This window comes from Podarcis filfolensis, assembly GCF_964270895.1.
Source record: "Podarcis filfolensis genome assembly, chromosome: 13".
NCBI classification, from domain to species: Eukaryota; Metazoa; Chordata; class Lepidosauria; order Squamata; family Lacertidae; genus Podarcis; species Podarcis filfolensis.
In genome coordinates, this window is record NC_139615.1 from 22251769 (window position 1) to 22265491 (window position 13723).

A 13723-nucleotide genomic window follows, 5' to 3' on the forward strand; every position below is an offset into this window, starting at 1 on the left:
GACTCTTTATACTGAAATGGTGTCTTTTTCCCTCCAGGGATCATGGGTGTTGTGGGACAGGGGAAAGAGAATGGATGGGCCTGGTATGCTGTTTTGGGTATAAAGAATATGTGCATATTTGCTTGGGTAGGGACAAGCCATCTCCATGCTGCAGTGTCCATCCTGTGTCCACAAAGCCTAGGAGAATTGGCAGGCTGCTTTGCTCTAAGTCTACACCTTCTTAATAAAGCACTAGAAATGGCCATTCTGCTGTTTTTGAAATACTTCTTTAGTATCTCTGCATCCAACCACTCCTACATGCCCTCGGTTGGGCCTAGGTTTCAGAATGGATGTTCTCCTTCAACATACAACAAAACCTCTGTCAATTATGAGTTGAGCAGTGTTTGTTGTTTAGTCGTTTAGTCTTGTCCGACTCTTCGTGAACCCATGGACCAGAGCATGCCAGGCACTCCTGTCTTCCACTGCCTCCCGCAGTTTGGTCAAACTCATGTTGGTAGCTTCGAGAACACTGTCCAACCATCTCGTCCTCTGTTGTCCCCTTCTCCTTGTGCCTTCAATCTTTCCCAACATCAGGGTCTTTTCCAGGGAGTCTTCTCTTCTCATGAGGTGGCCAAAGTATTGGCGCCTCAGCTTCACGATCTGTCCTTCCAGTGAGCACTCAGAGCTGATTTCCTTAAGAATAGATAGGTTTGATCTTCTTGCAGTCCATGGGACTCTCATGCGTCTCCCAGCACCATAATTCAAAAGCATCAATTCTTTGGCGATCAGCCTTCTTTATGGTCCAGCTCTCACTTCCATACATCACTACTGGGAAAACCAGTAGTTTATAGCTTTAACTTTACGGACCTTTGTCGGCAAGGTGATGTCTCTGCTTTTTAAGATGCTGTCTTGGTTTCTCATTGCTTTTCTCCCAAGAAGCAGGCGTCTTTTAATTTCGTGACTGCTGTCACCATCTGCGGTGATCATGGAGCCCAAGAAAGTAAAATCCCTCACTGTCTCCACTTCTTCCCTTTCTATTTGCCAGGAGGTGATGGGCCCAGTGGCCATGATCTTCGTTTTTTTGATGTTGACCTTCAGACCATATTGTGCACTCTCCTCTTTCACCCTCATTAAAAGGTTCTTTAATTCCTCCTCACTTTCTGCCATCAAGGTTGTGTCATCTGCATATCTGAGGTTGTTGATATTTCTTCCGGCAATCTTAATTCCAGCTTGGGATTCATCCAGCCCAGCCTTTCGCATGATGAATTCTGCATATAAGGTAAATAAGCAGGGAGACAATATACAGCCTTGTCGTACTTCTTTGCTGAGCAGTGACATATGGCCAATCTATATGTTACGTTAGCTACATATCTGTGTCCCAACTGCTTCTCTGTTGGAGCCAGGTTGGAACGAGAAGGAATTGCCACACATACACACTGAGTAGACAGCAATGTTATTAGTTGTTGTAGAACCAGTTAAACAGTTACTCAACTTGTGCTCCTTGTTTATCCCAAAGTTGGTATCTCACCTTGTTATTTCTTCTTGTTTCACCTTGCTATTTCTTCTTTGATTGAAAATCCCTCCTGAAAAAGCACCTTTTCTCTGAAATATCTGCATAATTTCATTGTCCTCATATATACACAAAGCAGTATTTATTATTACTATTATTCTATTGTTATACATTAATTTCACTCCCAATAGTCCTTTCTCTGCTGTTTCCTTGCCCTTGCCTCCACTTTTTGCTCACTCTGTTTCCTCCTCGCATGACTACAGAGAGTAGAGTAACTGGAGAAGTCAGTATGCCAGGACTGAAGAACATTTGTGGGCCCAGCTCCAGTGGAGCCATGGGAAGGGGGCAGGCATGCAAGAAGACTCAAGTGTCCAGTATTGGGATCAAATCAGGCCATGACTTATATTGATTAAAATTATATTGATAAAAAGTTGTACAACAGGAGAAAAACATACTAAAAAGAAACCTGACAGCAAATTTAAATATAACCACAAGCAATGTTAACTTGCAGTCACATGGCAAATTTCCACCCACAATTATTATCCTTCTAACAAGAAAATAATTGTTCTATGATGTGGGGAAAACTCCTAGCAGCTCTGCATGATGCAGCTGCAGAGACCAACAACACACTGGGGAAGATATAATCATAATTACCATTTTTCATCTTCTCATACAATTGACATCCAGAGTCCATTAGCAAGATGAACAATAAGCATCTGAGGACAGCTATAAATCACACATTTTGTTAAGAACACAATCTAGGCATAGGTAAGATGGTGCCAATTTTTTTCTATGATAATTTGCTCTTCATATGTTGCCCTTGTGTCCATCACCTTTTTCTGTAATGATTTTAAGCCCCTTCTCCGCTCCCAAAAAACCCTACTTTATATGTATCCCAGTTCTCATTCTTATTGCTCTATTCATCTTCTACTTCTCAATTTCTTATTGTCAAAAACAGGCCCACATTGTTTAGTTATTGATTTACGCATTCATTCCTGCCTTACCCTAATGTACCTTACATTCTTTTGGACAAGCTGATTGAAAATCCTCAAGGTTACACTTCTTTTCTTACATTTTAAGACAAAATAATAGATACCTGTAGGTGAAAAGAAGCACATGGCTATTTTTTAAGAAAAGGAAAAGGCATACTTCTTAAGATTTTCCTTCAAGAATACAGGGAGGAGATAACAAGAATTTGTTGTTGAAGGTCACAGATTGATAAGGAGCTACTTTTAAATATAAGATTGGCACCCAAATTCCCTAGAAGACCACTTGGTAACCAAGTGTAGCAGCAGAATAAACCACAATTCAATGAAGCCTGTACCAAAACTGGTAATATCCTCATATGTGCTGTAGATGGAAACGTACGTTTGGAGGGGACTTTTTGTCAACAAAATCATACTGGTGGTAACATTGCTGCTTCTAATGCTATGTCATACTGTATGCAAGATTCATTCTATTAATTGCTCCATATATAACGATCCTCATCCTATCCCTCATGAATTTTACCAGTCAGGAGATTTTGCCATTGGTGGGATTGTTTCTCAAGTCTACTTCCTTTATAACAACCTCTCCTTCTTGGAACAGCCAGCACAGGCCTTGATTGAGGAATCCATGTAAGATTTCCTTCCTTCCTTTCTTCGTTCCTTCTCTCTCCTTCCCTTCCCTCCCCTCCCCTCCCCAGCCTTCCCACACACACCTCCATCTCTCTCTCATTCAACAATAGTTCAGATCTCAATATCTGAGTGCATATCATTAAGACATTATTTCTTCTCCTTCATGATGCAACTCATCGAGACTACCTTACACTGGGACAATCTAGGCTTTGTGTTTGGATATTAAAGCACCATGGATTGGGGCCATCAATCAAATCTGACTCCTAAATGAGAGTATGCGTATGATAAATAGGTTTTCAGGAATAGTCTTGTCCCCACTTGTTCTTAATATTTTAAAAACTGCACAGGGAAAATCATGGGAGTTTATGTTTTCTGAAAAGTAATTTCTTAATTGTCTCTGAGGCACTTTGCACTACCCTGACATAACTGAAGTATGGTTTTCAAATGCAAGTTAGTTTATGGAGGTTTGATAGTCTCCTCTTTGCAAATGGCAGATGCATTTAAGTTACACTAATGTGTCCCTGCCTTTCAGGAATTAAAGGATCCATTATTTGTTGCTTGCACCTAACTGACTTGATTGTATAATATATTTCTTCATTGATTGAAATGGTTGTTATAGAGGCTTTCAGGCATGTTCAAGGCTCAATGGGTGGACAAGGGAGAGGCACACATTCAATTCCCACTCCCAATGTCCTTCCATACATCATGCCTTCCCAGTCCCCCTGTTGATTAATGTGACATGGTGCATGATTGTTAGAGGGGTTCTATTCACATTCAAGCAAACATGTATAAAATCCTCCCTCATTACACTATAATGTTTTGTTGACCCCAAAACATTCAAATATTTCATATAGCTTACTTTCTGCTAACTTCATTCTATTATCTCCTTGGCCTTTTGAACTTCTGTAGTATTGAGTTACATCTCAATATCAGAAGTTTGCTGTTGAATAATGATGAAGTGTTCAAATGTATTTCTGTGGCTGATTGGCTATTGTTTTATTAAACAGGTTGTACCTCTTTTTACAGTTCGCTGCCTAAGAACTACCAGCACATTCTGGCTTTAGCATTTGCTGCCAAAGAGATCAATGAGAATCCCAGCATCTTATCAAACGTCTCTCTGGGGTTCTATATCCTCAATAGCTACTTCAGTGCAAGAATGACCTATAAAGCCACCCTAAGCCTGCTTTCCAAACAACAACGGTTTGTCCCCAACTTCTGTTGTGATAACCAGAACAAGCTGATAGCTTTCATTGGTGGATCTATCTCTGAAATCTCTGTCAATATGGCCATTATTTCAGCAATGCACAAGACTCCACAGGTAAGCTCTTGGTCTAGAGATACCAGAAAAGTGTTGCACCATCTTGATCAGGGATGCTGGAGGATTCCACTCCAAGCACACATGGAAATGGAAATTCACATGTTCATTCGCAGCCAGGAAAGGAAATCAGGCAAGCACATATTATCTGTATTCACCATTCTTGTTTTCTTTTTTCTTTTAAAATTATTTTTATTTGTTTTCCAAATTATTACAAATCAAACCAAATTTAATTTAATACAATTTCTTAAAATCCGGTTTCCTGCTCCTGTTCCAAACATATGATCATCATCATTCCCTTGCATAGCTGCATAATTTTTTTATATAGAGTCCAGTTGACATCCTTCACTTGCCATTAAACCATTCGTCCAGCTGGCCATGTTTTTCACCATACAAACAGCACCTCCGTTACATCTTATACATAAATAATCCATTTCACATGTGTAGTCCTTCATAGACATTGTTGTTCCAGACCTGGTATGCTGGGAGAGTTAATTACTATCTTTCTTTGTTCACTTATTTGGATGGTACAAAGTCAAATTCCATTCCTTCCTCTGTTAACAGACTAGCGTATGAGCTGCAGCCATAAATAACTGACAGAGTGCATATCCAAACTCCGCCATTAAAATTCCGCTCTGGAGTTCTTCCTCTGAACACAGCTAAAAGCAAGATTTTTTTCTCAGATTCAGCCTCTTTACCACATCTGTTCAGCAGCAGTTCATTCCCCCCTACTGCATTCCTGCAACAACACTCCTACTCCAGTCCATGAATAATTTTAAATAAAGTCCATTTAGCCTCAGTCAAGGGGGGGGGGGTATAGTAAAACCTTGTTAAATTCCTTGTTGAGCATAAATCAAAAGCCTCCCCCCTCTTTTCCAAAATAACAAACAGAATAACATAGCAGCGGCTACACACATCTCTTTCATTATGCAGGAGAAGACAAGAAAAAAGGAGGCCATTTGAAAACCATAAGAAAGAACAAAGCACCTTGTCCTCCCCCTTCTTTTTCCTGTTGCTGTAAGGATTCACAAGCTTCAAAGAAAAAATTCAGATACCTTGAAAGAGTGTCTGCATATGTCAGTCCAGTTCAGATGTAGAACTAATTATCAAAGGGTACTTCCTGGAATTCTTCAAGCAGAGGGATGAAAAGCTATAAATCACGGGTGATCAAATGCTTGATTGCCTGCATCATACTAGATTTTGCACTTGATTGCCTACAGGACCATTTCCAGCTCTGGGATACAAAGACACACTTTTTTGTTATGTGAAAAAATCTTATATGTTTTATTTCAGCTCACTTATGGATCATTTCTGGCAGCACAACATGGCAAAATGCTATTTCCATTTTTGTACCAGATGGTTCCCAATGAAGCCTACCAATACATGGGAGCTGTGCGGTTACTTCAGCATTTCAGATGGACATGGGTTGGGCTCTTGGCTGTGGCAGATGACAAAGGGGACCAGTTTTTACAGACCATGGTGCCAATGCTCTCCCAGAATGGCATATGTTATGCCTTCATAGTAAGAATACCAAAATGTAATTATGTGGATGAATTGATAGAATTGCTCATACAACAGCGGAAAAACTATGGGATTGTTGCGGACAGAAAAGTCAGTGTGTTCTTTGTATATGGAGAACCTCCATCCTTTCAGGTTTTGAGAATGTTGCTATTTCTAGCACCTTTCTTGTCACTGCCACCTCTGGGCAAAGTGTGGATTGTTACATCCCACTGGGATTTTGAATCACTGTCCATTCAAAAGATCTGGGATATGCAAACCTTTCATGGTTCCATATCCTTCAGCGTTCATTCAAATCAGCCATTAGGATTTCAAAAGTTCATTAAGGGAGTAAGACCTTCCTGGGCCAAAGGAGATGGTTTTATCCAGGACTTCTGGGAACAGGCATTCAGCTGCTCATTAAAGTCTAATGAAGAGGAGGAAAAGGAGAATAAAATCTGTACTGGAAAGGAGATGATGGAGAATATTCCTGGAATTCTGTTTGAAATGGACATGACTGGCCATAGCTACAATGTCTACAATGCTGTCTATGCTGTGGCACATGCTTTGCATGCCATGTACATGCACAGCTTCAAATACAGAACAATGGAAGAAGGAAGGAAATTAGCCGTTCAGAATATACAACCCTGGCAGGTACTGACAATTAAATACAATGGCTACAGAACAGATAAGCTTATGATCCAGAAATAAAGGCAATTCTATCTCTGCATGAAACAATTCCAGCAGTAGGGGACTGTTTGGGGATGAGGGTATTCATTTTGATAAGTAATGTTACTAATGACCTTTTCCCCATAATGGGCCAAGCATTTGTAGCCTAATAGAGAGGAACGACAGTAAGCAATAGAAAGTGAACTCATACACAGAAGAAGACCCAGACAAACCGTTAAGAATGCTAACCATTGGAATATTTGGGAGGCCTAGAATCATAGACTCATTATTCATACCTTTGTCAATATACTCTTCCAAATTAGGTCCATCACTTACTAAGTAGGGTCATATTCAATAATAGTGCTAGAGAAATTGTGCACTTTGATGGAAATGGAGAAATGGTGGCCAGTTTTGATGTTACCAATTGGATGATGTTTCCCAATGGCTCAGTGATGAGAGTAAAAGTTGGAAGGCTAGAACCTCAAGCTCCTCCAGGCAAAGAGTTAACAATTCATGATGACCAAATTGTCTGGCACCAAAGCTTTAATCAGGTGAGACTCATATTTTGAAAACATATTATTGCAGTCAAGCTTTAATTCTAAAATCTCACAGAATCTCTTTATTTCATGAACAAGGCCTCATCTCAAACATGCTTCATCATCTTGATTGATATTTCATGAGGTCAGCAATGCATTTCTGATGAACTAAAGTATTGTTATCATTAATCAAACCATTCAATTAAATGTATGGGAGCTGAACAAATTAGATAAGGAATTAGTTTTTCATTTACTTCCATGTGAATTCCACTACAATGCACGAGTCCCATCATTCTTGACCACTGATAGCAGTTATAGTTATGTATAAAGGGCAACATTTTGGCTACCTCTGACTTATAAGCAAACTGTAATCTCCCTCAGTCATCCAGCACTTGAGACTAACTACCTTTTGTAGATCCATGGCTTGATGCAGAGCTAATTGAATGAGAGAGATAAAAGAAGTGCAATTTTCCCCCTTTCACTGATCTTTTTAATTCTGGCTGGTGTAAAGACTGACAATTTTGGTGCATGGGGACAATGTGCTTGGAGATCAATATCAGGTCATTATTTTTGTTTGCCAAAGCAGCTCTGTCTCATACAGCCCATTGTGTAGAATGGATGACTGGTCTTGCTAAAAATCCTTCATGTTTCTTTACAGGCACTGCCAGTTTCTATATGCAATGACAACTGCTTTCCTGGCTATAGCAGGAAGAAGAAGGAGGGAGAGAGATTTTGCTGCTATGATTGTGCTCGGTGTCCGGAAGGAAAGATCTCACACCAGAAGGGTAGGAGGAGTAATGTCAGCTTTCTTCCAGAACTGACAGAGGCTGGGAATGAGAACAGACAAAGAGAGATAAGGACACTGGAATGTGAGCTGGAATGTGAGAGGGAGGAGGGACAGCCTAGCGGCATCGCTTCAGAGAACAGAGAGCAGGCAGCAGATAGCAATGGTAACCTGATCCCTGAGCATAGTGAGCAAGGAAAGGGGAGCCAGAGCAGAGATACACAAAATAGCAGTCTGAGCTCAGAAATAGAGGGAAGGAGGCCAGGAATAGCCAGCCCAAAAACTTGAAGGCGCGAAAAGGTCAGTGAGAGGAGGGAAAAAGAGCGGAAGCAAACGGGCTTTTTCCCCTGTTGGGAAGAGGAAGGGGCGGAGTTTAGACTCGGCAGCTGCAAACTTGGAGTCAGACACGGAGTGAAGGAGCTCTGGAGTGATTTATGTGTTTGAGCAATAAACCTGAGATAATTACTACCGGAGTCTCGCTTCTGTGGGAGAGCCAAGCCATTACAAGTAATCAATAAATTTTATAAAATACACAGGGAACAGAACATAAAACAACATAACCTAGAGTCACAACCCTCCAAGCAGATCTTAATGCACTCATCAATTCAATTGGCAGATTGATATATATATATATATATATATATATATATATATATATATATATGACCACCAATGATATTGCTGCAATAAGTTAAAGCATCTTTGAAGAGCAGCCACCGTATTGAGGAACAGAGGCACAGCTGAAGTAAGTCCAAAAGACAGAAGGCTTATGAAAGTGCAATAAGCATACAGATGGAACAATGTACTTGAAGGGAAGAAAAAGCAAATGCAGAAACTCCAGTGAAATATATAAGGCTTATGCTGGCAAGAGGGGGCAATTCAGAGCCCAAAAACCTCAACACTGACGTCACATCCCAAGAAGGCATTGCCAGCCTTCACACACTCAGCAAGTTTAGGCCCTGCATCAAAAAGGGATACAATATGCTTATTTCAGTGTAGAACCAGCAAGCAGTTCCCTAACAGGTCTAAGCTGCATATATGTTGTTGTTGTTGTTGTTGTTGTTGTTGTTGTTGTTGTTGTTGTTTAGTCGTTGAGTTGTTGAGTTGTTGAGTCGTTGAGTCGTTGAGTCGTTGAGTCGTTGAGTCGTTGAGTCGTTGAGTCGTGTCCGACTCTTCGTGACCCCATGGACCTGAGCACTCCAGGCACTCCTGTCTTCCACTGCCTCCCGCAGTTTGGTCAAACTCATGTTGGTAGCTTCAAGTACACTGTCCAACCATCTCGTCCTCTGTTGTCCCCTTCTCCTTGTGCCCTCAATCTTTCCCAACATCAGGGTCTTTTCCAGGGAGTCTTCTCTTCTCATGAGGTGGCCAAAGTATTTGAGCCTCCGTTTCAGGAGGGCCTAAACTTGCTGAGTGTGTGAAGGCTGGCAATGCCTTCTTGGGATGTGACGTCAGTGTTGAGGTTTTTGGGCTCTGAATTGCCCCCTCTTGCCAGCATAAGCCTTATATATTTCACTGGAGTTTCTGCATTTGCTTTTTCCAGTGAGCACTCAGGGTGGATTTCCTTCAGAATGGATAGGTTTGATCTTCTTGCAGTCCATGGGACTCTCAAGAGTCCCCTTCAGCACCATAATCAAAAGCATAAATTCTTTGGTGATCAGCCTTCTTTATGGTCCAGTTCTCACTTCCATGCATCACTACTGGGAAAAGCATAGCTTTAACTATACAGACCATTGTCGGCAAGGGGATGTGTCTGCTTTTTAAGATGCTGTCTAGATTTCTTGCTTTTCTCCCAAGAAGCAGGCGTCTTTTAATTTCGTGACTACTGTCACCATCTGCAGTGATCATGGAACCCAAGAAAGTAAAAAGTAAAAAAGTTATCTACATTGCAAACACCATAAAAATGGCAGTAAAAATCACCCTAAGAACAAAAAAAATAAACAAATTAGAAGTATATGTTGCAAGCTAAATGAAAAAATTAAAATGCACACTTTGATTTCCTTCCTCCACTCTTACCTTGCCCTTCTTTACCTTTGTATATCCATCACTATTGTACTTATCCTTAAAAGCTCTTTGCCTCTCACACAAACACTTGCTCTCTCACCTGTGCTCTCATGGAGCCATCCCATGGCTTTTGCCTCTTATAGCTGCCAGACATCACTATGTTCTGCAAAGTGCACATGTAGCCAGAAAACAGCAAGAACTTTTGTCCATGCAGTTTGGACCACATGAGATTAGAAAGGCAGAGATTTGAGAAAGAATGGCATTTGTGAAAGGCTGCATTCTGAAAGATATGGCTTAAAATGATATAGTAATCAGGAAATTCCTGGTCATGGGGGGAGAAGACTCTTAGCTATGTAAAGTGCCACTTCACCACAATCCACATGACCATTGTGGAACAAGATTAAACAAAATGATGCACACTTTGCAATTAATGGACTACCTTAGAGTTCGTCAAATAATTACAAAATGTGAAAAAAAAAAGTAATTTCACTCTGTGGAAAACTTAATTCTTTTTGATAAATGTTTGATAAATCTTTAAATACTTATAGCATTGCTTCCTTTCCCCCCCAGACATGGACACCTGTGTCAACTGCCCTGAAGATCAGTATCCCAACAAGGACCAAACTGGGTGTATTCCAAGGGTCCCAAACTATCTCACTTACAAAGAAACTTTAGGGATCATCTTAGCTATCTTGATTATTTCTTTCTCTTTGATCACAATTTTAATACTTGGGACTTTTAGGAAGCACAACGAGACTCCCATTGTCAAAGCCAACAATCAGACCCTCACTTACACCCTCCTCATCTCCCTCCTCCTTTGCTTCCTTTGTTCTTTGCTTTTCATTGGACAGCCTGGAATGGTGACCTGCCTTCTCCGACAGACAATTTTTGGCATTGTGTTTTCTGTGGCCCTTTCCGGCGTTTTAGCAAAAACCATCACTGTGGTTCTGGCATTCATGGCAACCAAACCAGGATCCAGGATGAGAAAATGGATTGGGAAAGGACTAGCAAATTCAATTGTCCTTTCCTGCTCCTCTATTCAAGTTGGTATTTGCACAGTTTGGCTATTTGTTTCTCCTCCATTCCCAGATGTGGACATGCAGTCATTGGATGGGGAAATCATCCTGGAATGTAATGAGGGTTCGGCTACCATGTTTTACTGTGTCTTGGGCTATATGGGCTTCCTGGCCATTGTCAGCTTCATTGTTGCTTTCCTGGCTAGGAAGTTACCTGACAGTTTCAACGAAGCCAAATTCATCACTTTCAGCATGTTGGTGTTTTGCACTGTTTGGTTATCCTTTGTTCCAACTTACCTGAGCACCAAAGGAAAATACATGGTGGCTGTGGAGATCTTCTCCATCCTGTCTTCTAGTGCTGGATTACTGGGTTGCATCTTTTTCCCAAAATGCTATATCATTGCGCTGAGGCCTGAACTGAACAACAGGGACCAGCTAATAAGAGGGAGAAAATGAAAGACTGTATGTTCATCTTTTTATTTTAAGACCGTATTTCTGAGATATTCAGGGAAGGCCCTTGGGAACTTGCTCCTAGAGAGGTTAGACTGGCTCCCACCTTGTTGTCCTGCCACTGGGAAGTGAAGACTCACTTGTTCCAACAGGCTTTTGGAAACTGAATGCTTGTAATGAAAGGGCGGGTGCAGTGCTGCTTTTATTATAACTGTTTTATGTTTTCAATCATTTCTATATATATAGTTTTAATTCTACCAATGTTTAATTGTTTTTTAACAAAGCGATTAACACCAACTTAAATATCCAAATGGAGCTGCAAGCGCTCAAAACGACAATTGAACATATCACAGATTAATCAGCAAGAAATAAAAGGGGATGTGTAAATTATGCAGGATTCCTGAAAAAGAGTGAGGAGAGATTATTGCTTTTATTTTAAGTTGTTCTGACAGTTTAAAGATAGACCTGCCCCCATTGTTCTCCCTGACATTGAACAGGTGCACAGAGTGGGTAGGCCTTAGAGCAAGAAAGGCAGATGCACCAAGATACATTTTGAATGCTGCCAAACCAAAATTTTGATCACTTTGATTTTAAATGCCTTACACAACTTTCAAGAACTTAAAATACAACTCCATTTCCAGATATGGACATGCACTCATTGAATGAGGAAATTATATTAGAATGTAATGAGGGTTCGCATACCATGTTTTACTGTGTCTTGGAAGTTACCAGACAGGGGACCATGCAACAATTGTGGCTCCTTTAAGAAAGGAAAAGGCCACCAGATTCCCTCTCCTTCTTCCATGTTGGTGTGTAAGCGGAAAAGGATTCTGCAATTATACTGAAATGGTGTCTTTTCCCCTCCAGGGATGTTGGTGGTTGTGGGACAGGGGAAAGAGACTGGGCCTGGTGTGCTGTTTTGTGTATAAAGAATATGTGCATATTTGCTTGGGCAGAGACAAGCCCTCTCCTTGCTGTGGTCTCTGTCCCATGTCTGCAAAGCCTAGGAGATTGGCAGGTTGCTTTGCTCTAAGTCTACACATTCTTAATAAAGTGCTAGAAGTGGCCATTCTGTTGTTTTTTACATCCTTCTTTAGTATCTCTGCATCCAACCACTCCTACATGTCCTCGGTTGGGCCTACGGTTCAGAATGGATGTTCTCCCTCAACATACCACAAGACCTGTGTCAATTATGAGCTGAGCAGTGACATAAGGCCAATCTATATGTTACGTTAGCTACATATCTGTGTCCCAACTGCTTCTCTGTTGGAGCCAGGTTGGAACGAGAAGGAATTGCCACACATACACACTGAGTAGACAGCAATGTTATTAGTTGTTGTAGAACCAGTTAAACAGTTACTCAACTTGTGCTCCTTGTTTATCCCAAAGTTGGTATCTCACCTTGTTATTTCTTCTTGTTTCACCTTGCTATTTCTTCTTTGATTGAAAATCCCTCCTGAAAAAGCACCTTTTCTCTGAAATATCTGCATAATTTCATTGTCCTCATATATACACAAAGCAGTATTTATTATTACTATTATTCTATTGTTATACATTAATTTCACTCCCAATAGTCCTTTCTCTGCTGTTTCCTTGCCCTTGCCTCCACTTTTTGCTCACTCTGTTTCCTCCTCGCATGACTACAGAGAGTAGAGTAACTGGAGAAGTCAGTATGCCAGGACTGAAGAACATTTGTGGGCCCAGCTCCAGTGGAGCCATGGGAAGGGGGCAGGCATGCAAGAAGACTCAAGTGTCCAGTATTGGGATCAAATCAGGCCATGACTTATATTGATTGCAGATGTAAGCCGGTTTTGGCATAGGCATTGAGTGTGTATTGTAAAATCGACCAACCCAATTGATTGATAGTAGGGGTTGATCACTTTCAGGGGTCACTGTATAATGTGCATGAAGTACCCCCTGGTGCTGGGGGCTCCTTATGAGCTGCCTGCAGAGCCCTATTTGGGCAAATTGCTCCAATTGCCTTAAGGCCAACCCTGATGAGACTGTGCAGTGTTTGGAACTTCCGGTTAGCGCCAGCGCTTAATGGCGGACCTCACCCGGAGCTCCGGGAGAGGTCTACTTCGTAGGTTCGGGTCCTGTCAGCTACGGCGGAGCGGGGACCCTTAAAAATCACAGGCGCGTTGCCTGTGAACCGGAGACTCGGCGGGCACCTTTGCGCCCCCCCGACGCTGTGAAATAGCCTTTTTAAAGGCTGCGGATCAGCGGAGGGGGTGAGAAGCGGTGCTGAGAGTCGTTCTTACCCAGCCTGCGAGGAGAAGCCGCGTCGCCATTAGCGGAGAGCGCTGATTTCTTCCGGCGAAATTGGACTAAAAAACAACTATCCGTG

The 13723-nt window shown here is 41.4% G+C and overlaps 2 protein-coding genes across 2 annotated transcripts in view; one reads left to right on the forward strand and one right to left on the reverse strand.

The window, feature by feature from the left end:
- Positions 1–13723, reverse strand: part of LOC310746597 (erythroblast NAD(P)(+)--arginine ADP-ribosyltransferase-like) — a 420131-nt gene that overhangs the window by 352946 nt on the left and 53462 nt on the right. The window lies entirely within an intron of this gene.
- Positions 965–13723, forward strand: part of LOC310747390 (vomeronasal type-2 receptor 26-like) — a gene marked incomplete at both ends in the record, with an annotated part of 28957 nt that continues 16198 nt past the window's right edge. Inside the window, 5 exons of the mRNA XM_083581753.1 lie at positions 965–979; positions 3002–3105; positions 4132–4423; positions 5714–6571; positions 6910–7137. Coding sequence (XP_083437879.1) covers positions 965–979; positions 3002–3105; positions 4132–4423; positions 5714–6571; positions 6910–7137 — 1497 coding nt within the window. The remainder of the gene's footprint in view (positions 980–3001; positions 3106–4131; positions 4424–5713; positions 6572–6909; positions 7138–13723) is intronic.